General features: G+C 32.2%; 3 protein-coding genes across 9 annotated transcripts in view; all 3 read right to left on the reverse strand.

Annotated features, from left to right (window-relative positions):
• The window catches only part of LOC127806752 (pullulanase 1, chloroplastic), a 109756-nt gene extending 108443 nt beyond the window's left edge, over nt 1-1313 (reverse strand). For 5 of the 7 annotated variants that reach the window (XM_052344246.1, XM_052344245.1, XM_052344244.1 and 2 more), the window contains exon 1: nt 936-1311. In XM_052344246.1, coding sequence (XP_052200206.1) covers nt 936-1163 — 228 coding nt within the window. In that variant the 5' untranslated portion in view covers nt 1164-1311. Of the gene's footprint in view, nt 1-935 lie in introns of all 7 variants that reach the window. The other 2 variants (XR_008024492.1, XM_052344242.1) reach the window with 2 other exon arrangements.
• A 6265-nt stretch (nt 1314-7578) lies between these two features.
• On the reverse strand, nt 7579-12111 carry LOC127806588 (monocopper oxidase-like protein SKU5). The gene is made up of 10 exons (XM_052343971.1): nt 11886-12111; nt 11648-11757; nt 11206-11476; nt 10224-10353; nt 9773-10136; nt 8732-9097; nt 8562-8640; nt 8197-8374; nt 7975-8089; nt 7579-7863 (listed from the first exon to the last, which is right to left on the reverse strand). The coding sequence occupies exons 1-10, from the start codon at nt 12057-12059 to the stop codon at nt 7812-7814; spliced, it is 1839 nt and encodes a 612-aa protein (XP_052199931.1). The 5' UTR covers nt 12060-12111; the 3' UTR covers nt 7579-7811.
• Nucleotides 12112-15439: 3328 nt separating this feature from the next.
• On the reverse strand, nt 15440-22496 carry LOC127806587 (U-box domain-containing protein 14). The gene is made up of 4 exons (XM_052343970.1): nt 21843-22496; nt 17550-17666; nt 17058-17471; nt 15440-16959 (listed from the first exon to the last, which is right to left on the reverse strand). Exons 1-4 carry the CDS (start codon nt 22122-22124, stop codon nt 15871-15873), a joined length of 1902 nt encoding a protein of 633 aa, XP_052199930.1. The 5' UTR covers nt 22125-22496; the 3' UTR covers nt 15440-15870.
• Nucleotides 22497-27160: the final 4664 nt, after the last annotated feature.

Here is a 27160-nt window from a genome sequence, read left to right on the forward strand (position 1 = left end):
CCTCATCTTCTCCCAAATCTCTTTCTTCCATCATCTTCTCCCAAGTTCTGCTCTACCATAACCACCATCGTTGCCCCTCCTCCATACCGCCATCGACGTCGTCATGTAGTCCAGTTGGGTCGCGCCATCGCTGCATAGCCAAGTCGCACCATTGTTGCAACTAGGTTCCAGATCTGCCGCAGCCGTTGCCGAGCATCATCGACCTTCCTCCATTATTGCCGTCACCATCAAGTGCCGCATCCAGCCTCGATCGCAGCCTCCTCCTCCATTGCCGATGGTGTCCGTAGCAGAGTATATACAATATATATATATATATATTACACCTGTAAGTATATATATATATTGTATATGTATATTAATAGTAATATTTAAAAAAAATAAAAGATGTATATATATTATATTAATATATTTTTTAATAAGTATGTATAATTTATCTAATATTTAGAAATTAATTTATAATTTTTTTTAAAAAAATAGTATTTTTATAAATTTTATTTGAATTATTTAACATCATGTATATTTTAGTCTTTTTTTCAATTTTGACAACTTATCAGCTTTTACAAACCAAACACATAACTATTAATTGACAGCTTAAAAATACATTTATCTAAACACGCTGTCAACTTAAACATTACACAACTTTTATGCTAATCGCTATTTAACTTAAAAGCTACAATTAAAAAGGGTAAGCCAAACAGCCTCTAAAAGTGCCCGTCCTATCCATTTTTCCATCCAGTTTTATTATTTTTCATCCTATCATCTCCCGACAAAAAGAAAGAAGTTTTTTATTCCATTTTCTTTATTTCCATTCCCCTCATTTATGATTCATTGCATTCCATTCCAGTACTAAATCTCTCCCAAACACAGCCAAGGTCCAGGATTTCCAAATACCCCAATCCAAAATTGTTTCTCTTCATATAGAAAGAGAGGAGAACCTGAGTAGATGAGGCGTGGCAATGAACGGGCATTGAGAAGCAGCATGAAACAGCTTGTCTTTGGGAGGATGTCGGCCGATGAACGGGCCGGTGACCGACCCGCCAGCGAGTCAAGTAACGAATCGGCTTCTTCTTAAGGTTTAGGTGAATCGGGAGAGGAGCCAAAGTAGAGTCAGCAGTAACGGTGATTGGAGGAAGTGGAGAGGAAAATGGATTGTAGAGATACATTTGAAGAAGCTCTCTCAATCTGAACCTTTTTTATACGCTTCTCTGCGATGTGCTTATTCACTGCTTTCCATGGCGCTCCGCCCTTTCGCTGCTCTCTGGTTCTTCCACAGGTTTGGGTATGGAGCCCGAACTCGACACTTACGGGTGCACTTCCAAATTACCAAAATATCCATTTATTATGAAAAAGAGGAAATTATGATGATTATCCTCATAGGTCAAGATTAGCATGATTATAGAAAATGTGAAAATCCTCATCGGTCAAGATTAGCATGATTATAGAAAATGTTTTCACATTTAATTAAGTAATAGAAAATGTTTATTATGAAAAAGTGAAGATTATGATAATTATCCTCATCGATCAAGATTACCATGATTATAGAAATCACATTTTCTATAATTAATTATTAGGTTCTCTTCTCCTCCCCCCCCCCCCCCCCCCTCTCAATAGTGAATGTATTAAAAATCTAAATTCATATATTTTGCTCTAAATATATTTTTTAATTACAAAAATTATTATATATTTTTAAAATATGTTAAAATTAACATACAAAAAGCTATTTTTGTTGGTTTAATATTATATATTTGTTGATTTTATATGTATAGGAAAAAATAATCATTAGTGGGTTCATTGCCAACTCGAACAAAGAGAACGAATGAAAAGTTACAACTATGATGAACCATCACTCTATAGACAATGGGTTTGTTACAAAATATAATATCTTTATATATATAAAAGTAGGATAATCTTGAAAAAAGAATTTCTCTCCAAAACTTGCACTAATGATTTGTAATTAATATTTATTGCATTAATAATTTAAATCTTTTAATTGCTTTGAAATAATAAATAGTAATAAAATTTCCACCCAAAATTTGCATTAATGATTTTTGAAATTTCTCCCCAAAATTTGCATTAATGATTTGTAATTAATATTTATTGCATTAATAATTTATATTTTGTAATTTGTATTAATAATTTAAATCTTTCAATTGCTTTGAAATAATAAGTAGTAATAAAATTTCCTCTCAAAACTTGCATTATTGATTTTCAATGCTAATTAATATTTAAGATATCACATTTTTAAGACTATAGAAGAAATCAAAATTCTTATTTTTAAAATTTTGTTATTATTGAAAAAACTTATTCTTACTCATATTTAAGAGTTTTAATTTATATTTATAATTATAATATAATAAAAAAAAATAATGAACGTCTTTTAGTGAATATATTATAGATTTTATAATATTTATTTATAAATAAATATAATATAATAAATAAAAAATTTATAAGTATTTTGTCAAGTGACTTATTTAATGTGTTAATTATTTTTTAGCACATTGAATGACAGTACATTGAATTAAAAATGTTCTCCATTAGCATATTGAATAGTGAATAATTAATTAAACTTAAATTTTGATAAATAATTGAAGATTACAAAAAAATTATAATTATCAATTTTATTAAAATTATTTAAAATAACAAATTTATTTATTTATTTTTAAATTAAACTCTTTCGTGTATCACATGGGTTCACCACTAGTTGTATAAATAAAACTAGCAATACAATAATATATAAAATTGGACAAAAGTAGTGTAAGGGATACAGAACCATACTTGTGTGACACTCATTATTTTTAAAACAAATTCGTGTCCTCATCGAGAATGCTAACGGTTGTTTAGGCATCTATCTCCCAAGATATAAATGTATACATATTTTGAAGTTAAGAGAGACACTTCAAAACCATCAACCAAACTTGAACAATGGCAAAACACTATCAAGATATCTTTGTATGTCAGAATGCTTTGAAAGGATGCAATTTTCATACAAGGAAAACTCTATTTTTTTTTTTAAGAAAAAGAATGACCCTATTCATATAAGAAGGTTGTCAATTAATGGCACTAATTACCCTTGGTTGTTACTAGATTAAATCGGCCATTACTATTTTAGTTCAGTCTGTCAGGCTTGGGATTTGCACCTTCATGCACATGCGGGCGCAAGAAAGAGTCTTTTGTTAAACAAGTTTACTCATTATAAAATGTGTAGGCCTATATAAATATCAAAAGACTATGTTTCTTTTCTCATGTTGGATAAGAGTATTACCTTCTATTTTTCTAACTTAACAGGCATACTTTAATTATCAATTTCTCTTTCACCCATTTATCATTTTGGACATATAAATATACCAAATTGATCTCCTCACGACGAAAAATAAGAATTCACTTTAGTGGTGCTTAGGCCTACCACCCTGATCATTTGGGCACATCCCTCGATTTATCTCCTCAGTGTAGCTTTAGAGGCGGGATGACTGAGGATGCCAGTAATGAGACGTAATCCAAAAAAAAATAAGAATTCACTTTGACCCTATTAAAATATTTAATGGATCTCACTTCAATTTTAACTTTAATATGACATATCACAATGCTAATTTTATGCCAATTTTCCAACAATCCCCCACATGAATAAAATTTGATAGAGAAAATATTTTTTGACTTGTTGATAGTGTTCAATAGTTGAAACTTGTATAAGATAGATGTAGGAGTTACTCTTTGAACCTTTTCTTGTGAAAAATATATTTATTTTACTAATTGTTCAGTAGACACGATGTCCTTGAACTGTCCTGCTATTTATGTAAATGATAACATATCTCACACGAAAATCTTCCTACCATTGTTCAGTTCTCATGAATATATTCGTTTTGGCCATGAACATTAGCCTAGTTCTGTGAAAGTTTCTAAAAAATTAAACCCTATACAATTCTTCTTTGAAGCAGTCTTACTTTTCTCTCATATAGGTGATTACTTAATTCAAACTAACCAGCTTACTTCACTTATGGTTCATTGCATAATGTGATAATGTGTAGCCTGAGTTGTAGAGTAACCAGCTTACTCCACTATCACATTTTGAAAAATTCAATAACCAAAATGTCAAATGTTCTTTTATAGGCAAATGCATCTATTGGTAAGTTTAAGAGGTTTGTGATGTTATGTTTTCTTTTAAACTATTAATTTATGTCATAATGTAGGCACAAATACTACTCAAAATGACCTTCAATATCAATATATCAATCATTCCATTTTTCATTAACACAAGGTAGTTCTAAATCCCCAAGTAAACAATACATTTTAATTTGTTAAATGCATTTACTATTCTCAATGTAATGCAATTTTAGTTTATTGTGCCTTGCTTATGGGAGTTTTAACATTTGTGATGATATAATTATTTACTCCTTTTGTCAAGTGGCAATTATGACTAGTTTTATTTTCTTGTTAGTTATTTATAATCTCTTTTCCCCTGTATATGTTGCTTGAACTTGAACTTAAATCTTGATTATTTAAACTTGAGCTTCAATATTAAGAAAAGTGTTATTTGTACTCCTTGGATCATATCTTAAACTACATAATATAGTTAAAATGATAAAAAATACCCATTGACGGTGAGGCGATAAGACGTATGAATAAAATACCTCTCACTTAAGGCGATAAGACAACGCGAGACACTAAGGTGTGAGGGATATTTTAGTTATTTACGCAAATGTGTGTAGTTTAAGGTATAATTTTTTATGTATAAATAACATATTTCTAATAATATTAAATGTGAGTCGGAGATGCGGTAGTGAAAATATTGTTCCATTGCAAAAAACTATTGTTATTGATGTTCTTCAAAATGTGGACCATTTAAATGAAGTATAAGGAAAAGAATTAGTTGATGCATGTTCGAGTAACTGTTAAGCCTATGAAAATTTAGTTAGGACTTATGAGAATATATATATATAGACTATTGAAGATGCTATGGGAGCTCCAATTGTCTGATCATCTTCATTTTTGGTATGTTTCTTTTCTTAATGTATATTTAACTAACAAAAAAAATAATATAGCAACTAACGATAGTAAATTGCTTTTATTTTTAAATGTGAAATTATCTAAGTCTCTAAATGTTGTCATACCATGATTTATATAGTGAAGAAAATTGAGGTAGTAGATGTTATTAGGTTTTTGCGCATAATTACACTTCTGTATATTTTGTGTCATCAACATTGAATTAGTAGTAATTATGTTTAATTTTTGGATGTAGCTAGAGTAAGTGAAAAATGTAATATTTTAGCTACATTGATCTTTTGTTATTGATTTGTTTAATTAACTGTTATATAGAGTTAACTGATGAGATATCTTGTAATATTTTTTGAGTATGCTAGCAATTTTCTTTTAACATTTTTGTTATTGAATTAATTTAGAATTAGAATTTATTAAACATGCAAATGGAAATAAAATAAAATAAATAAAATGTCCAACTACCAGTAGATATGTAGTTTGGTGACATTTATTGATTTTAGTGTGTGACATTTGAAATGTCCTAATTAGGATTTTCTTGTGTCACTTTTAAAATTTTTAATTCTTATTCGTGACATTTATATATTATAATGAGTGACATTTAAAATGTCACAATTAGGACTTTTATGTGTCACTCTTAAAATTTTGAATATATTAGTCATGCCCTTTGGAAGCGTCACAAAACACTAAAGATATTTGTAAGTGATGTTAAGAATGTAACAAATTATTTTAGTAACATGAGTGTCGATGTTATTTGTAATAAATATTATAACACTAAAAAATGCCATTATAAACTCTTTTAAGGGACATTTTTTAATGTTACTAATACTTATTTTTCTTGGAGTGCTCAAGTCTTGAAGACAACAAATGCATAAATATAATATAAGTTCACATAAATGGTTACATAGTTCTTTTGGTCAGAGAAGTACATGATTTACATATTAAAATGGGATGGGCATTTTGGTAAATCTCCAATAAAGACAAAGGTATTAGGATATCTATTTAAAATAGAATGAAATTATATTATGATAAAAAAAATCATTATATTATGTATATTATTATTTATTATAAGGTTATCACTCATTACACTTTTTTGTTTTACATAAAAAATTAGAGAAAATGTCCACACTAAAAAAAATATAGGAAAGTTTGACCTTGAAAGGGATAACTTTAAAATATTATCATTTTAGAAAGGAATAGAAAATCGAATAGGTTGAACTCTAAAGATACGGGACCTATTTTGACCTCCTAGGTAGGATTACGATGTTATATTGAGATTTCTTTTGAAAAATAATCTTTTTGTACCTTTTTGGTCTAGAGAGGTGGTCGGATATGAGCTTGTTGTGGTAGGGAATGGACGTCGGGGGGTGGCGGGCACCTGCGAGTACTTCGACATTTAAGTAAGTGAGAAAATAAATTGACAAAGTATCAATAAGATAGAAAAGAATATATATTGACTCTTGATAGAGTTGGTTTATATAGAGAAAACAGAGATCATCCTGTATGCATGTTTGCATCGGGTGTTGCATGATGATAAACTAGATATCTGGTGTTGACAAGGCTCCTTGATGGTGGTATGGTGTCAACGAAAATTTCATTAAATGTAGATGAGATCTGTTATTAATGAGAATAAAATCTAGAATGAACGCGAGAGTGTTATAGGTATAAGGGTGATGATGATCACCGTTGACAAGTAAAAATGGGCCAAGATCAAGCCAGGAGGCCAGTGGGAGTCTTGGGCTCCTACTGGCCAGGCTTATGACCTCATATTTTGACCTCCTAGGGTCATGATGTTATATTGAATTTTTTTATAGAAAATAATCTTCTCATTTTTATTTTTTTCAATATCAAATCTTTTGTTTGTCTACTATTATGAACATATATATACACACACTTCACATTGTACTTCATTTAAAAAAAAAAGGTTATGAAAATTTTATTTACAAAAGCATCCTAAGTTACATCAATGCTATAAAAATTAAATTATGTATTGAAATAAGGGTAATGTATTATTTAATTAGGTTAAAAGCTTGAGATTCATGACCGGTCACAATCCAAATAAGGTGCGACACTTTCTTCTCTTCTAAGTAAGAAATTATAAAATTGACTCAAGATCACATTTTTTTGGAATTCAAAAAGATTAATGAATGTTTATGTGCATTCCCATCTAGCTTCGTACTTTATTGGGATTGTTGATAATGTCATTAGTCTACTCAAATTTGTGAACTTTATGATATGAAACCATTTTAGCCTTGGCGGGATTGAATCAAAGTTAAAAAAACATATGGAAGGTGATATTTATAAACAGTCTTAACTAGATTATTGGTTGGTGCTAAACAACCTTCTCAAGTTTGAAAGTGCTTGCTTAAAAATTTGCAAAGTTTAGGGCTATGAGCAAAGCAACTCATCGTTTAAACTCTTGGAACAAAATTATTGCACTTTTCAATCTCATACTACATATGAACCCCTCAACTCTTAGTGGGTTTAGATGTGTTTAACTTTAATATATAGTTTTGATTCTTAATTTGCAGATTTAAGATATTGCCCACAAATAGCTTATTAATTAACTAAAATTCTTAATTTACACAATTTACCCATCATATTTTAAAGACGCTACATATATATATGTCAAAAATAATGCAACTTATCAAGTGATATGTGGAATCGACAAGTCTTTCAATTATGATAAAAATACTCTTGGGAGACCATTAAATGTTTAATTTACTCAAGGCTGCACATGTTTAAGATTTTAAGGCTAGCTCCAATCTGATCAGAATTTGTGCTGTTGTCAAAGCAGCAAGCCATGGTATACGCAGACCAATTTAAAGAATTGCCGCAACACAACTCACCAAGATGATGATCAAGCACCGAGCCCTGCCAACAACCAAGAAATGGAATTATGGCCAGAAATTAACATACGATCGAGAGACCAAGTAACTGACAGGTTTGGTTTGATTTTGTTGCTAGTTTTTGTGTTTATTATACCATGCTACATGTGCAGGTGGTGAAGTCGAGGGCGTTGGCGCCACTGGAGTCGGCATTGGAGGCGGCGAACTGGTTGGAGGAGAAGGCGGCGGCGGAGGAGGAGGATTGATCCTCCCTGCGATCAGTACGTAATTAATGTTATTCTAAATTTCAGACAGAAGGGCTAATCTTTTGATGTGCATGTATATATGAAAATGTAAGCTTAATTAGTTGAAGAATTACCACAAAAGAGAAGGTTTTGTGGGGGAGGCCTCTCTTTTGCAGGATTAGGATCTGGATCATAAACTCTGACATAAAGCTCTTCTCCCAAGAACCAGTTTCTTAACTGTTGTGACCTCAAGTTCCACATTCCTGGATTGTCGAGATATGCATAAACTGCTGTCCAACCACCTGGATACACCTTGAGACCCAACAATAATATATTTTTATTAGATCTAGCACAATCCATGCCGCATGCTATATATATACATAGAGTGAGAGAGAGGGGGGAGAGAATGAAGCCATGGAAAGGATTGATTAGATAGATCTATGTAACAGAAACCACGTAATGGGATTAAAAGTTGATATGTTATAGAGAGAGGAATCACCTGAACAGTAGAGCGAACGACAGGATCATAAAGATTGTATGTCAAACGCATTTCAGGAGTCCATTCCCCGTCGCCAAACCTAACAGTTATACGAACAGACAGTTGGGGTTAATTAGCTCATTTTGGAAGGAAATTGAAAATACATGCAAACGCGCATTGTTCTTACGTACCCAACCACGAAGAAGCCAAACCCATCAAGATGCCAAGAATCCATGGCAAGCAAGTGGTTTTTGAAGACAATCTCTAGCCAGGCCTTGTGGTTTCCAGTGACCACAAAGGTTCCATTAATGGGGACTAAATTGGTGAAGTTGATTGGAAATGCATCGAGTTGGTAGACGCCAGAGACATTGGCATAATCTGCCAGTTTGAGTGGAGTGTCTGGGGTGAGGTAAGCCACATTGTTGACCATGTAATGTGGAGCTCCATCAATCTCACCCATGGATCCTTCAAGTATAAATGTTTGTGACACAGTCACATTACTCACGTTGAAAGTTCCTTGCGGGTTTGGCCTTGCTGCACCAGTAGTCAAGTTCCACCTGTACCCACCAACCAAAAAAGTTAATTATCATGGGTTTTTCAAGGTTTTAAAAAAATAAAATACCACCCTTCCTCCCTCCTCCTAGGTTTGGGTTTCCTGTAAATATAAAACAAATATTTTTACGTTTTAAAACTTACACAAACTATTGTTATTGATTAAAAATTATATTACTTTACTCATTGACATTAGATTTATGTTACTTAGGGATGCATATTAGGAGTGCCCAGAATAATTTACTCAAAATGGATAGTTTAAATTATTTTTAGATAAATTGTATCGACATCCTTGAAATTTGGTGTAAGTCTAGAGAATATACCTTACTTTTAAAAATTGCACTATCTTTATTGTTCAGAAGTTATATCAAATTAGCCCTTCAGATTAGATTTTGGTTATATATGGGGTCACCTCAAAAGTCTTATATATTTATATGAATTTCTAATAATTATTTAACTAAGAAGTTCTAGTAAGTTAAAAATAAGAGGTAAAGAAAAACACAAAATTCATACTAAAATGAAGTTTCGTACTTTTGGGTTAGTAATTTAAAAGGTAAATTGTCTCAAGACCCAATATGATATGGGCAACATGAAATTTTTTATTCTTTAAAAATATCTTCTACAAAATTTGAAAAGAAAGAGGAGTTTAGAATATTTATCATAATTTAAACATTAAATACCTGATGGATCGGGCTTGATTAATAGAGAAAGTCTGATCAAATGGATTAGGCCCTTTAGGGAGAGGCCCACTAGGAGGAGTGGTCGAGTTCTCATAATGCAACACCCCTATAGCTTTGAGCCTCCGATCATCATCGCTTGAATTGAACATTTTAGGGCTCGCCACGATATAATAATCAACGACATCTTGATTCAAAGAGACAAGCACAGAGTATGACTGGCCTACGTGAACGTCAAGAGAATCCAACGTTATCTTATTGGTGTATGATCCTTCGGTTTCCACCAATATCATCCGGTGATTTTGGATCCTAAGGTTGAAACTCCAAGCGGTCCCCACGTTTGATATCCGAAACCGGTACGTCTTCCCTGTGTAGGACACACATGATTAGAATCATCTGGCTAGGCTAAATTTGCTTGTTGGGCCAGTGGGCCCATCCGGGCCTCTAGGCTCACCTTGCGTCACGGTGAAGGATTCATGAGATTTTGAATGTGGGCCAATATATGGGCCTTTCCCATTCATGAGCATTTGATCAGGAGGCATATGGTAGGCCCAATCTGTAGTGTTCAATTTGGATCTCACGTCCTGTTGATGGGTAATACAAACTTCACGTTAGTCCGTACAAAATGATGAAATTGATTAATCACTACTAGTTCGGTAACCCTATTTATATTGTACACTTTGATAAGATTAACGATATTTCTTCACAAAATTATTGTCTAATTTTTAAAAATTACAAACGCTTATAGCTAGGTTGAGTTATGATTAGGGCGTATATGAGTTAAGCTAATTTGAATTTTATTTAAACTCGAATCCAAGTCAATGCTAATAATTATCTATATATATATAATTTTAGACTTAGCACTGACCAAATTAAAAGAGTAAAACCGAACTAATTAATTCAACTAATTAGTCCAAATTGGGATTGATTGGCTTAGTATCAGTTTCAAAAATTCTGATAATCTCATTAGTAATTATTTTCACTTTAAAAAATATTTCTAAAATAATCTCTTTCATGAACCAATAAAAATTTATGCCTAACAAAATTTTGTAGCTCATTTGAATTAAAATACAAATGTGAATAGAAAACTCATATATTGGGCAACAAATTAATAACCCTATAACAAGGAAAAGAAATTTGAAAGATTATTATTATTATTATTATTATTATTATATAGATTAATTGGTTTGAACCATATTTACAAATCTAAGGGTCTAAAGCGACCCAAATTAAACCCTTTGGTTTGGGTCATATTCCCAAATATGTACTAAAATCCATGAACACTCTCATACGGCTTGATTATTATTCAAATGGCAATGGGGCATGAGTTTAAAGTGGAATATCGTGGCATTTAGTGTCTTGGTAACCATTATAATGAATAATTTCATTGGAAAAATTAAAAACAAGCATGGTGGAGACTGGAGAGAATATATTACCTTAAAATCATGTTTGTACCAGTCTCCAATGAGAAGATCAAAGTCGGCGTGGGGCATGGGGAAGGGCACCTGGATGACCGGCCGGTTGTTAACCCGAATAGGTCCAAACCCGCCGCCGGCCTTGTGGAAGTTGACGGAAGGGAAGTAGAAGAAGCTGCCGATCTGATCCTTCATTTGGAACACATAAGTCCAGTTCTTCCCAGGTCCGATGGCACAGTTGGTTCCGGACACCCCATCTTGCCATGAATTCAGCCTTTGCTGCATCCCATTCCTGCACCGTTATTATATATATATATAAATAAATCATTTTTACAATTTTAACTAACTTCGGTCTCCTATTAAAAGTCAACACCCATGCCGACGAGCTCACATTGCGAAGAAGAAGTAAAATAATTATTCATTCAGAGTGATGGGGGCAGAAAGACCCAAGTTAATTAATTACCATGTGAAGAGGAGAGGCTCGTCCATGTCGTTGAAGACATTGACATGGACGTTGTCGTTGGTGGTGGTATTGAGAAGGGGTCCGGGGAACATCCCGTTTATCGTGATAACCTGAACATAATGCCAGTGGAACCATAGCTATATATTTAGGGCATGCATACTTAAAAAGATATGCCTATATATATATATATATATATATAGAGAGAGAGAGAGAGAGAGAGAGCAGTTAGGGATCATACCGACTGATTAACGGACACCGGTTTAACGTTGGTGTCAATTGCGACATGCCACTCTTCATATATTTCTGCACTTTTCCCTACTCCGATGATACCCAGTAGTACCGTTAGAATTGCCGGCCAAACTATTGGCCTCAATCCGTTGCCTTTGCCGGTTTGCCGGAGCTCGATCGCCATTGCATTCTCTCTCTCTCTCTTTCTCTCCGTGACAAAGTAGAGAGACGAAGACCTTTCGTTTGTTCCTAAGCAAGAGAACGTATGGAGGGTTCAAAGCCTCTTGTAGGAAAAATCGAAGCTCCGTATGCTTATTGCCAGTGATTTATAATAATACAATAATATTCACTGTTTCCGTATACGAAATGTTGCCAATGCTATGATAACCACATCACATCGTTTAATTGAGAATGATAAGTCAAAACTTAATGGTAAGGATAGGGTAATAATAATAATACATATTGAAAGTCTATATATATATATATATATCGTATTGAAAAACAATTAAAAGTTGGGTATATAATCATAATGTTTTTTGGAAATTATTTAATTTGAAAGTTAATCTTAATTCTATAAATAATACTACTACTTTATGCCATCTCACATTTATCCTTCGGCGTAACAAAGTTGAAGGGATCCAAAATTTCAAACCTTAAGGCCGAAATAATTTTTTTTAATAATATAAAAATGTTACGAATTTTAATATAATCTATTATAAATTAGTTTTGTTATATATCAATCAAAATAACTTAAAAGGTAATTATAAAAAAAAAAAAAGACAGCTGGAAGTGAAACTTTTAATGTAGATTTTTCTTTTTTTTTTTGGGTATAGCATATTTTAGTTTTGTTGGTTTTGGGCGCTTTAATGCTTAGTTTCCATCGAAACTTGACTTTAGTGTACATCCAAATCTTACCTAAAACTATAGGAAAATTCTCCTTCCAACTGGGCTTGGGCTTGGTAGCACCCAATCCAAGTATCATATCTAATATGTAAGTTTAAATTTAAATTCAATTGAAAAATAATTAAAATGAACTTTTACTTACAATTTATATATATACAATAACACTATATCTAAAAAGGAAAAATAAGAATAGAGAAAAGGTCAAGAGATGGAATGCTAGCGTGACATAAATCGGGCCGGAATGCATGTGATTAGGGTTTGAATTAGTTTATAGTAAACCTAAACTAAATTGAAATTAAAAATTCTATATATATATATATATATTCATATTAGCCAAAATATATAGTGGAAGATTAACCAAAATACTTAAATCAGTATAAGCAAGCATAGTTTGAAAATGAAAATTTCTAAGTGCTTAATTATGCCTAGAAAGACCATTTATGGGTAATGGTAACTTTTGTTAAAATGCTAGAGCTCTTTTGATTCAAGGCCAGTGAGTAATTCTTTGTTGGGTCCATTTACTATTTGTCGTCTACATATACTTATAATTAAGTGTCTTGTATTTGAATGTAGTTGAGACACACCATTGCATCATATAATATATAGTAAGTAATACAATAGGGAGCAACCTTGTTTGAGGCATAACTTAATCCCTATCATATATAGGTGCAAAGGACAAGATTAAAATCCCTAATTGTAGGGGTTGGTGTGATTAATTAGGCCTTGGACCATTTCGCTAGCCACCTTACTAATTAATATAAATAAATATATATTTATATTTTTAATTTATTAAAGTAAAGAGATTAAAAAGTTGTAAAAAAAAAACAAAATAAAAAACAAATCAAATTGATCAGGAAAGCTTTGAATTTCTGGGTTAAGCTCTTCAAATTGATTAAACAATGCTTTTAGTTCGAATCTTCCACTTTTGATAATATATGCGATAAATACCAAAAGTAAAAAAGAAATTCAAAAATGTATGGCTATAGATAAAAATGATTGACAAACTAAAATTCATATATCAAATTTTATCAAGTAAGATTAAAACTTGATATGACTAATGTTTTGACTAATCGTCAATTACTTTTGCATAAGGGCATTTTCACATCTTTTATAACATCTCGTTTGGATGAAATTTAAAAGATTATTTAAAAAGTTGACGTACGTGCTTCAACGTCATATTATTTCAATTAAAATTGTGCCCTAGCTTTAAAATTTTATTTTGTACAATATCTCCTGGCACAAGGAAAGTGTCGACTCTCAATTCAAAAACTCAATGAAAAAATTCGGTAAGACTGACTTGATTTTTTTAATTAATTTGATTAAAATTAATATTTATACATGAAAAAGTAATTAATATGGATAAATTCAATCAAATTCAAAAATTAAAATTTAAAAATTAACCAAAGAAATAATATATAATTTGATCCGATGATCATTAACTGATTTGATCAAATCCAACTAAATCATATCTTAATAAAAAATTATTTATATTTATATTTTTATCCTTATCTTCAAAAAAAAAAGACGCATTCATCAAGAGAGGCAAAAGAAGCAAATTGGGCTCATGAATTTGTCCAGTTTCTTTGGACTCACTTCTAGAATGTTGTGATAATGGTTTCTTCAAATTAATTTTAAAATTTATACCCCACAATAATATTAATAATAATGACAAGCCTTAATCTGAGTAATAGATGGAGTTAGTTACATAATTTTAAACCTCCAATTATCTTCATTTACGATCATATTCTCTATAAATCTTTTACAATTTTGTCATATTTAAGGAAATTTTGCCAATTTTTCTTTGATCTTCTTTTTCCCTTTTGCTACAAATTCTTTTCATTTGGTGCCTACATTAGTCATCTTCTCATATGTCCAAACTATTTCAATTACATTTCATGATTTTATTTTCAACAACCACCTCTCTAGACCTTATAATAAATAACCTTGTGTCTTATTATATCTTTTCTTATATGATCACGTATTTATGAAAACATTCTCATTATAATAACTCATATATTTTACATATATTAATATTTAATAATAATTAATTAACATCGTAAAATATACAATAACGGGAGTTATGTAGTTCTTTTTTTATCTTTGGGTGTTTATACTAGGCAACATTGTTTAGGAATTCTATGGAACACAGTTTTGCTTTGAGTATGCTTGTTTTATAACTAGTTTTATCCTTGAAATGATGCTGAAATTCAACATTGGTTCTTCTAACGAAGGATGCTGCCATGGAACATGGGTCAGGTTGATTGGAGAACTAGTGCAGTTGACCTGGCCATCAATAATGTTCTTTTCTAGCCCTAGCAATTTTTTATTTTTCTGAAAGGGATGGGATGGCATTTGACTTGATTGATGGAATACCTTAACCGCAACATACATTGAGACCTTGGGATGACATCAATAATGTCCTCTGCGGATTTCAACCAAATGCCATTTTCATCTTTCAATGTTGTTCCTCCATCGGTGTCGTACGTACAAAATCATTAGGGCATTTCATTTTCTGTTTTGGAGGTAATGCCCTCTTTGTATTTACTATGTTTGGCCTGCAATTGTGATTTCAAGTTCAGTGCCTTCCATCTCAAGGAAATTCCTCCTCTAGTGAAGTGGAGCAGCATTCTCAGATGAAATTGCTAAAATGGTTTTGAAATCTGGAAAACTGAGTTGAGTTTTATTTATTTGAGAAGATTGTGTGTAGTTTCCTATAAGACCAAATCACAAAATAACATAATCTCAAAACATTCTTCTGTGATGCTCACAGGCACTATGTTACAACAAATCTTAATTTTCCAAATACAAAATGCAATAATCAATACAGCTTGAAGCTGCTGGACAAGCAGCCTGAGTGGTACTATAGTCGGCGTCAGAATTTTAAACAGATTGCTGGCTTCTTCTGACTATTCCCCCATCCTACGTACATTCCATTCACTCACCTTCTGTACAGAAAACCTTGCCAAAACACTGAAATTACCCAACTACAAATGCATATGATTCATGGAGATGCCCCATCCCTCTGCCACAAAATTCCTTTTGTCTACTTTGAATCAATCATTATAACCGCAGAAGAAACTTTGCCAAAACATTTAACCTTGAGCGCACACTTTGGCTTCCACCTCAACTCGTTGGAGCAGTTCTAACACACTTGCAGCTTTTCTCCTGGCTCTATCGGTGCCATTCTCCGAGAGTTCTTTCAATGGTTCTTCTGCTCCAAGCTCCAATGCTTTTTTCAGATACAGAATATCACCCGTGCATAATGACCATAGGACAGCTGCAGCATTCTCCCGGTTACGAGGTGAACCAGTCCTTACCACCTCTAACAGAACCGGGATCGGCTCAGCCTGACCAATTGCAACTTTCCCTTCTTGATGGCTTGCAAGTATGGCTAGAATTGCTAGTGCCTCGTCCACCATTCCTCCCCCGGCATCCTTGAGCAATCTCATCAGTGGTACCACGATCCCTGCCCTTACAGCCCTAACTTTGTTTCCTTGGTAGATTGAAAGGTTAAAGATAGCTGTGGCAGCATCTTTCTTTCCTCTTGGAGTCCCATTACAGAGCAAATCTATAAGAGCTGGGATAGCCCCGGCTGCTCCAATTGCTACCTTGTTCTCATCTACAACCGATAAGCTAAAGAGGGTTGCAGCCGCATTTTCTCTAGCTTCCATGCTGCCTTTTTTCAAGACATCTACTATATCGGGTATAGCTCCTGCATTTACGATAGTTCCCTTGTTAGCCTCATTAATGGAAAGGTTCAGAAGTGCTGTAACAGCATGTTCCTGGGTCCGAGAATCTGTGGACGACAACAGGTCTACAAGAAGTGGAATAGCTCCCGCCTCAGCAATACATACTCGATTATCTGCATTTCTCTTTGCCAGCAACCTGAGCTCACCTGCAGCCGCTCTTTGTTGTTCTGGATTACCATTTGCAAGTTTATTTATCAAGGTATTAATAGCAGCTCGATCACAGTCCGAACCACCACCAACCCCTGATCTTTTGTTTCCACATTTCCCTTGCTGTTTAGGCAATTGGACACCATTGCTCTCGCACCATAAACCAATTAGACTCTTCAAAACGTAGTTTGGTGTTAAGGCTGTGTGCAGCAGTGTCTGCTGAGTTTTGGGGCAAGTCTTGTGCCCTGCATCAAGCCACTTCTGAATGCATGATCTTTCGTATGTCTGCAAAAGGAAGCAAAAACATTTGTCAAATGGCAGCTACTAATGCAGCAACCAAACAGAACCCTAAAAAATAAAGGGAAGACGCCAATTATATTAACCTGTCCAGTCGAGACAATAACAGGATCCTTCATCAGTTCAAGAGATATAGGGCACCGGAAATCATCTGGGATGACAGGAGATCTATGCTTCATCGAGCCCTTTTCAACTTCCATTGTATCATAGTTGGGGCTTCCAATGGCTACAAAACCCTTCAACTTATGAAGCAGAAACATCATCTTGTCAAAGCAATCCCCAGGAACTCCACCGCATGAGATATCCATATCATGGATAGCCCGTGACTCTATATCCAGATCATTTATGGTCCTCAGATTCAGCTTCTCTGAAAGCCGTTTCAGGATTGCAGGGTCAGATTCTTTCTCCCTTTGTGCCAAGACTAAATCGTTATCTAGTAATACATCAGGTGAGTCCATTCTTCCTTTAGCCCTTTTAAATTGAGTATGCACGAGTTCAATCTGCAGTTAACAAATGAACTTTTATTGTTAGCAATCAACAATCCTCAATCCTCAAAAACATTGATCCTAAAATACCACCTGCTCTTTAACTTCCTCTGATATATTGAGTTTATCACAAGGGATTTGGCTCAGTGCTTCCTCAATTTGCTCTGCCACTCGTAAGAAATCACCTCCAATTCTGTCCCTTTGCAGAGCCTGTGACATGCAAATAGAGCTTACCTTAAAACATAATTCTTAATTAGAGAAAGAGACATTTCTGTAAGACAAAGAGATGGCCCAAGTGCAAAAGAATATCATATCGCAAGTCCCTTAGAGCCTCTCTAGTATGTTGTGGTTTTAAAGTTCAACAATTTTTTAACAAAAATTTTAGAAAAGTAGCGTTTGATTAAGTGTAACTTTTCTTTTATAGCACAAATACTTCTTCTAAAAAAGCAGGTTAGGCTGCTTTTAAACAAAGGTACATGACCCATTGCTTTTTATCAAAAGCACAGTTGCTTTCAGTGAGACCCACTATCATTAAAAAACTATTTCCTTTTATAACTGTCCTCTTTCTTCATAATAATGTCACTTACCATAATAGCTATTTAATACACCAGTGTTTTTTATGGCCAAATTACCAAAAAAATATAATGAACTTTAACTTTTATAAAATATATATTTGAGATTTCATAACTGTAGCAATTATATAACACTGTCAAATTCAAATTAACAAAGAAACTTTCCATCCAAAAATTAAATTTTTTATTTTTACAAAAATTAATCAAAAACTCAGAAAAATGAGAAAATTCAAAAAAAAAAGAAGCAAAAGATTCAGTATTTTCTGAAAAATAAAAAATCTAAAAAATTATGGTTCTTCCCCATTGTCAAAATTGTGGGCCACTATCCATCGGCAAAACCCTTCTGTCATCATCATCCTCTCTCTCTCTGTATATATATATATATATATATGTTTATATATCTATAAATGTGTGTGCACGCTCCATATCTAGGGACGCTGAACCCAGATCTGCTATCTTTCTCTCTATATGTGTTGTGTGTGCGAGTGCATGCACGTGTGCATGTGTGAGCACAGTGAAGAAGAAGAGGAAAAAGAAGAAGAAGAGTTGGCAAATCAAGAAGACAATATGCCATATACACACAGTGGGCATTCAGTTCCATGGGCAAGATAGGGAAGAAGAACATAATTTTTCAGATTTTTTATTTTTTTCCAAAAAAATACTGAACCTTTTGCCTTTTTTTTTTTAAATTTCTCCTTTTTTTTTTTTTTGATGCATTTTTGTAGAAATAAAAAATTTAATTTTTAGATGGAGAGTTGTTCCATTAATTTGAATTTAATAGTATCATGTAATTGTCACAATTATGAAAGTTCAAGTATATATTTGATAAAAAAAAAAAAAGTTTATTATATAGTTGATACACAGGACAAAATTCAGGAATTTTTTGGTAATTTGGACTTTTTTAAAATTCTTTTACAAATTTATAATACAACAGTAAAATCTTAACCAAACACTTACTACTTGATTTAAATATTAATAAACAAGACATTGCACTTAGTGTTATTAAAGGCCCAATGTGCACTAAGGCGCAAGGTGAGACGTGGGCCTGATGGAACTAGACTCATGCTAACTAAAAAAAATGAAAAATATATTTCCTAGTTGAAGAATAAGGTATAAAATAGGTCATAACTCCTAATAACATATTCACAAGCATGTTATCAAGAAAATTAAAAAAGTCATCATATATTAATGAAATAACAACAAAAAATGCCAAAAGATACAATTTAAAAGTCTTTAAGTCAAGTTAAATTAAATCTTAAACAATTTATAGGTCTTAAATCTTAATTAAGATTAAGTAATTATGCATTTTAAATAATCTAAAAATCATGCTGCTCGTCAAGATCAAACATTTCCATATTTTCATCATTAGAAGTATCATCTCTAATATCCTCTTCTTCCACATCATCTCCCTCTCCATCTTCATCAAGTTCAAATTCAAATGGAGCATTTGAAGTAGTAGCCTTTTTACTCATTGTCAAATTTGTAGTAAAAACAATAAATATAAACCCTAAACAGCAAAAAATTAAATAAAGTAATTAATAGTAAAATAAAGAAACTAAAAAATAGTTAAAAAGGTCCAGACGCACGGCCTAGGCACACCTTACTAGTGTGCACCCGCCTGGAAGCATTCTAGGTGGCCAAGGTGCGCCTTGAGCCTAGGCACGCACCTAGGTGCACCTTTAATAACACTAATTGCACTTAGTTACTGAACACTATTTTTATCAACATTGCTTCCATAACACAATGCAACAAAACAACACCAAACAGGCCCTTAGTCTTACATACACATAAAAGAAAGAGTTAAGACCCATTTAAGAGAGTTGTCAATTTTCAGTTTTTGTTTTTAGTTTTTTATGTTTAGTTTTTGTTTTTTGTTTAAAAGAATGAAAACTGAGCATCTCATTTGATAAATGCTGTTAATTTTCGAAATTTTAAAAAATGAAAGCTAAACAAGTTGTTTAGTGTAAAAACATATCAGTTTAAAAGTGAGCAATAAGTCAAATTATAGGCAATAGTTGAATGTTGGTTTATGGGTAAAGAGTAGAGATGTCAAACGGGTTGACGTGATCACCTCGATCTGATTGCTAGAAACAACAATTCTATGGGATTTACAACATTAATTTTGATAGCAATTACCTTAGAAGTTAGAACATGACTAGTTTACAACCATTTTGTAGTCATTACATGGCGCTAAAAATATAAATTGATTCAAACATACAAGATATGTTGATTTTAATTTTAAGGTGAAAGTTATTTTCAAGTTCATGTATCATAGTTTAAAAATAGTAAAATAAAATGAGCATGATAGGCTCAGTCTGCCAAGCTATAGGTTGGTCCCAGTCGAGCTAAGCCAACTTGTTGGACATCTTTTGTGAGGATCAAATTGGTGGTGGTTGTTCAACATCAATGTCAGTGAAACATTGAGTGAAATTGAAAAGTGAAAACAAAAACAGAACACGAAAACAGGTTTTTTGTGTGTTAAATTTTTGAAAATAAAAATAGGTAATAAAACAGAGTTTTCTGTTTTTGTTTCCAAAATTTTGAAAACAAAAACAAAAAATTGAAAACAAAAGTGTAATCAAACCAGCCCTTAGAAACTAAAACTACTTTGTATTATCCAAAACTTGTACTGCCATTGTTATGCTCGTGTGGCTGGGATAAGAGAATCCTTTCTCATATGCCTAAAAGGCCAAGTTCTGGCTGAAGATGATATAACTTGTGCATAATAGTATACTAGAACTTCATAAATGAGTTGTCATCATCCTCCAGATTAAGAACGCCAAGCCATAAATAGACACTCAGAAACTATAAATCCTAAATCTTTTGGCTTAGGATGGCCATTCTTGTTCAGATGATGACAATAGGTTTTCTCATAGCCTTTTTTAGAAATATTATACCTTAGTTCCACCAAATCATTATCCTAAAGTCACCAGGAAAGCTGATTAAAACAATCAAAGTTCAAAACAATGCACATCCTGAAGTTGAGTTTGAAATCAAACCATGACAAAAATATCCTGCATTTGAACTCCATTATAAAAATTCAAATAATTCTGACATGTCTAAATGAACCCATACGGATAAAGAAAATTGAGACTCAAAATTACCAGTTTTTTTGGTGACAAATTTACACAATTTTATCACTGAAGCTCAGAGGCACTGTCGATTTGTTCTCTCTAATCTGCATTTTGCCTTAACAGTAACATCATTTTGACTTTTTGAGTATAAATTTTAGAATTCCAGTTGCAATTCAAAATCTATAAAATCGTCTCAAGCAAGTCTGGTTATGTTCTCCAAGCTCCTACGAAACCCAAAACACTCAAAATTCTTGGAACAACGCATCTTTGGTTGCATGGTTTTCTTTTTTTTGCCAAGCATATAATGAGTTTTTAGAACCAGTAGGAAGAAACCTTTGTTTTTAATATTTCATAAAGTTGGAATATTTTGTTCCACCAAATGCATTCTCGTGTTAAACCGATTCTAAAATCAGAAATCAGTTTGTCAAACCAAAAACCAAATAGGCTCTTTGTTTTAAACATCTTCTCAATTCTCTCACTCTCTCTCGACAATTAGACTTGTAATTTGAACCTAAAACATTCATCAGTTGCCCGGAAATTAGCAGAAGAATCAAGTTAAATAAACTAAGAACCCTCTGTTTGTCGATTTCAAGTGATCAAACATGGTTGCGGAATTTTATTTTCTTCGCTACTTTCTCAACAACCAAACAAGCCGGTTCCAACACAAATTACAATCCGAGACAACCACGATCAAAACCCGAAACGAGGGGAAAACATATGAAACAAAAAATTCAAAGTACCTGAAAGAGCTTGCTGCCCTCGTTGACGGATCGGAGAAGCTCCCTGGCCGAATCAAAAGTGACCTTCAACAACTCCAACCCTCGAACCTCTTCCTCTCCGAGCTCGTCGTCCTCACCGTCCATCAATTCCTCGAACAGAGGGCTCAACAGCTTTACCCTACGCACCAAATTGCTGTACATCTTCTTCGACGGGCCCCGACACTCGGGAGAACCCGAAATGTCGCGTATGGCCCTGAAGAGTTGACTCACCAAGGCCGTCTTTGGATCCTCCGTCGGACCCATAGGATAGGATAGGAGTCGGCCGGTGCTCCGAGTATCTACAAAAGCCTTTGGAATTGGAGGATTGGGGGGAGACCGGGATGAGGGATTTGGGTGAAATTTGATGGGTTTTGTGGGATTTGGCTCGACTTGCTTAGATGATATCGGGTAAGAACTAAGAAATGAATGATCCTGAAACAAGTGAATTTTATAAGGGTTTTTGTAGGTGGGGGAAGAAATCCATGTGAGGAAATTGGCTGAATTCGAAGGTGGATGAGAAAGAGAATGGCTGTGAAGAACAGGTGGGCAATGTAAAGAAGTTGAGAAATTCTTGTTGGAAAGGTTGGGGAGAGAGAGAGAGAGATTGATTTGAAATTCTTTTTTAATTCTTGTCTTTGGAAAGGCTCGATTGAGGAAGGTTGGTTTTTAAATAGATAGAATTATTATTATTATTTTATTTTTTGGGAAATAAAGTAAAGAGAAGAGGATAAAGATCTCTCTCACCATTGCAAACCGAGTAATAGGAAGAGGGGAAGAAAGTGTGGTGGATGGATCATGGCGCAAGGCTATGACTAATTACTTATTATTTTGCTTTATTTGTCTTATGGGACCATAATACCCTTTTGGAGTTCCAACTTTCCACTCTATTATCATCCTTTCCTTCTTCTTGTGGGGATGGTTTTGTTCTTGATTTTGAACTCCACTTTCAAAAACATATTTATGTAGAATATGAATATGTATAGATAAAACATGTATATATAGAAAGACAATTAAAGATAAATAATTAAATTAAATATTGTAGGTGATAGGTCTTGTATTTGAATTTTGAAAATTTTTACATATTATTTTTTTTAGATTTTGCACACATAATTTTTAGTCACATGTTTATCTAAGTTTAAGAGGTGAATGAATTTATGATATGTGACTATTAAAGTGTAGTTGAGGATTTACTTTATTTATTAAAACATTTTCATGGAGTCAATAAAATCAAGAGATGTATAAAAATGTGTAAGTCACCCTCAGAAGTCTCCTTCTAGAACTAACTTAATTTGGTAAGAAAGTATCTTTTGAAATTGGCCTCTTATCATATATCATTGTTAACTTGGCAAAGGAGAAGAAACGGGAGGAGGAGACTATGGTTTAAATGATGTTAGAATGCTAAGTTAGTAGTAATGGAAATGATACCCTCAAAGCCTTTTTGAGACAATAGTAAAAAATTTGTCATGTAATAAAGTGAATTATGAAGAATGAGAATTGGGTCTGTGTAGTGTACAGAGTAGTAGGTGATGGACTTAGAGGGCGGGTGGGTAGGGGAAGATGTGACATTTTCTATGCATGATTGTTCAAATATATATATATATATATCTTAAACCACTAACCCACCAGATTAAGCATTTTTATGTGACCATAATGCCCTTGCTTTTTGGAACTTTCACTCTGCTAGATAGATGAAATTAAGCAATTTTTTTAACCGCACAATTGCACCCTGGATTCGGGACTTTTAATCATTTGTATCCTGAACTTAAATGAAAATCTATCATGTTTCTTAAATTTTAATTTTATTACATATATAAAATCTCAAATATGTGTGAATGGCATACACACATTTGGACAAAATAAAAAATTACAACCTTAGAAGTGATTCACGTGTTGATTGTGCAATAATAACAAATAAAATGTTGCTACGTGACAATGGATCACTTTTTTCATACCATCAATCTCTTTCTCTCTCTCTCCTTTTTGCCGTTGTCATCATTTGATCATCTTCTTTTCTATCACTGTTTTACATCAAGACTCGTCGCCGCTGCCATCGTTGTAGTCACCATCGTTGTCGTTGCGGCCACTGCTACATCAACACTTCCACCTTTTTCGTTTTAACTGTTTGTCTTTAGTCACTGTCTCTATATGTATATATATTATATATATATCTTTATATATATATCATCGTTCCAACCATTTGCTTTCATATTATTAATTAGGAATTAATTGATAAATTAACATTAAAAGATAGAAGTAGTGACAATTGGGGAGGAGAATTGCAATTAAAGGAGAATTAGAGTTGGGGGAGGTAGGGTGGCCGTGCACTTATATATATATATATATGTATGAAGAGAAGAACAAATAAGGGATTGAATGAGAGAAAAAAAGATGGAGAAGACAGAATTAGAGAAGAAGCCAAGTCATTGCAATTGAAAATGTAAGGACATCAACAACAAATAAGGGCGGTGATTAGAGTCGAATGGTTGGAATGACGAAAGAGTGAAGAAAGTGGAAGTGACAACGATGGCAATCAAAACGGCGATTGTGACAACTGCAACGACGATGGTAGAAATGGGTCTTGGTGGAAAAGAGAGACCGAAGAGAAGGAGACCAAATGATGATGACAGAAAAGATGGATGGACAGAAAAATAGATAAACCTATTTTAACGCTTACACTTCTCAATCGTGCAAGATTTTACGTGTGGTGTTAATTAAATAATGAAGTGTATGATAAGTCTAAAATTCTAATTTGAAGTATGTAATATGTTTCAATATTAAACTTAAGAAATAGAATAGATCCCCTTTTAAATTCAGGGGCACAATTCCGAATTGAGGGGCATTTGTGCCTTAAGCCTTTTTAACGTAACAAAAAAGTATGTCACAGAGACCTAAAATGCTAACACTAAATCTACGACAAAGTCAACAAAAATTATTCAAATCATAAAAAGTGGTTATAATTTACCCTTTTATAAAATTTATATAGACTCCACGTGGATATTCATATAGCTAGTTGACTTCTTACACCTACCTTATAAGGCTCACATTCCGAAATGAAATTGATTTTTTTACCCATAACATAACTTAGTTGGAGGAGTTGAGAGGGCTTGTCAAAGAGTAGAAAATGGAAATAAATACACAGCCAATATGTGATTAAAAATTATAAAGGATATTTTTAATTTGGACTAAGTCTTGAGATTATGTTCCCTTACGAACGCTTCGTCATCACATTCTTTTAGTAATGAAGAAGTAAATTCGGATATTATTCACCAGTGACTATATTAAGAGAGAATTCAAATCTGAAGACTAGACTAACTCATCTCATCCAGCTAAGTGGCGAGGCCATCCCATGAGATTATTTGGACTAAGTCTTAAGTCATCCTTTAGACCTCTTAGGCCTAACTAACCACAAGAAAAAGTCAAGAGTTTGACCAAAATTAATGTCATTGATGTGTCAATTTCGGATTGGTGAAGATTAGTGGATTACATGCAGTGAAGAGAGGACAGTAGAACCTGAATGAATGATACTAAATTAATTACTATTATGAATGCCCATTATGCATTATTAGCCATAGCCATAGCCATTGAAAATCATTAAAGAAACATAACCTCAAATTCAACTTAAACTTCTACATCAAAAGAATGATGAAAATTGAAAGCAGCTCATTATTAGCACTGAGAGTAGTGGGGTTTGTAAGACCCTTTTTATTTTTTATTTTTTTATGGGAATGGGAAATATTTAGATAACATGGAAGGTAAGGTGTAAATGAGAAATAAAAACTAAGCATAAAAATCAATATTCTAAAGTAACGTTGTCAAATAAAAAGAGGGAATGGTTCATGATTTACTAGTGGGACTAAAGTTGAACCGTAATCAAATTAAGATATATTTATATAAAATAAAATAAATATATATTAATTAAAATTATGATACAAAAATTAAAAGAAAATAATAAATTTAAAAGTGTATTAAGTGATTTTGGTTATCCTACGGTTAAACAAAATTTATACAACAATATTATCACAAATTTATGATAAAAGTAAAATAAAATTCATGATCAAATATTTAAATTGCACAAAAAAAAATTAAACAAATAATTATTCATATATTAACCAAATGATAGTTGATAATCAAATAGTAAAAAATATTGTTGTTAAACTCACGAGTTAATTTGTATGAGTTTACGATTGACGTAATTTTAAATAAGTTAACTCATTTATAAATTTGGATTTTCATAAAATCGGAATTAACTTACTATTCAATATTGTAAACACACTGGTAAATTCGATAAATTTTGAAATTTATATTATATATAAATTAATATTTAAAATTTTGATTATAGATGAACGATGGACTTAATATTTAGAAATTTCATATAATTTAGTATTTTTAAAATTAATAGATGAAATTATTTTGAAATAAGTACATATATGTATTTTATTTATAAAAAATACGATTGTAAATTATAATAATCATGTTATTAAGTAATATTAATTAATTTTTATAAAATTATGTCATTCTAAACATATATTTACATACATTAAAGGATATTTTTAATTATCTCTAAAATCTTATAATTTTACTATCTGAATTTACGATTCCATTTTATGGACCATTCTTTGATACCATTTAAAATCTTGATTTTAACAATCTTGATAGAAAGAATCTCATATCAAATATTTCAAATTATTATAATATTTTTTAATATTTAAAGACAAAATTAAAAATTAAAATTAAAAAAAAGACCCATTCAACCAGTTAATTTAGTTATTTTATTAGTCCAACCATAATTCTTATAAATGTCTAATAATTTTTTGATCACAAAACAAAATAAATTTAAAAAAAAATTCAATTCATAACAACAAAATATTCGTAAAAGCTCTTTGTTATTTTCAGGTCATTTTTAGTTTTTAATTTTTTAAAATAATAAAAATATATTTACTTTGTCATTTTCAAAAATAAGAAAAAATTTTGTAAAAAACCCCAACTTTCAGCCAAAACAATCTCTAAGTCTAAAATATGGAAAAGAGAATCTATTTTTCATGTTTTGGCTCTAAAAAAGAAAATGAAAAAAAGAAAAATATATTCTTAAATTTTAAAAATAAAATTATATATTTGTTTAAAATTTAAAAAATATAATATATCTGTTTTATAATTAAAAATATTGGATAATATATAGTATATTAATAAGTATATTACACATATTATGTATAATGATATTTAATATAAATTATCAAATTTATTATGTATCTGTTTTATCAGATGTTAATAATTTATTAATCAAATTTTTTATCTTATTTTAA

The sequence above is a fragment of the Diospyros lotus genome, chromosome 7, assembly GCF_014633365.1.
Source record: "Diospyros lotus cultivar Yz01 chromosome 7, ASM1463336v1, whole genome shotgun sequence".
Taxonomy (NCBI): Eukaryota; Viridiplantae; Streptophyta; class Magnoliopsida; order Ericales; family Ebenaceae; genus Diospyros; species Diospyros lotus.

Coding starts and splice junctions, on each gene's coding strand:
- LOC127806588 (XM_052343971.1), bottom strand. CDS start 12,059: ATGGCGATCGAGCTCCGGCAAACCGGCAAAGGCAACGGATTGAGGCCA. Junction 11,477..11,647: donor GAGCCTCTCCTCTTCACATG/GTAATTAATTAA, acceptor ATAACGGTGCAG/GAATGGGATGCAGCAAAGGC. Junction 10,354..11,205: donor GGTACAAACATGATTTTAAG/GTAATATATTCT, acceptor ACCCATCAACAG/GACGTGAGATCCAAATTGAA.
- LOC127806587 (XM_052343970.1), bottom strand. CDS start 22,124: ATGGGTCCGACGGAGGATCCAAAGACGGCCTTGGTGAGTCAACTCTTC. Junction 17,667..21,842: donor AGGGCAGCAAGCTCTTTCAG/GTACTTTGAATT, acceptor TGCATGTCACAG/GCTCTGCAAAGGGACAGAAT. Junction 17,472..17,549: donor CAGAGGAAGTTAAAGAGCAG/GTGGTATTTTAG, acceptor TGTTAACTGCAG/ATTGAACTCGTGCATACTCA.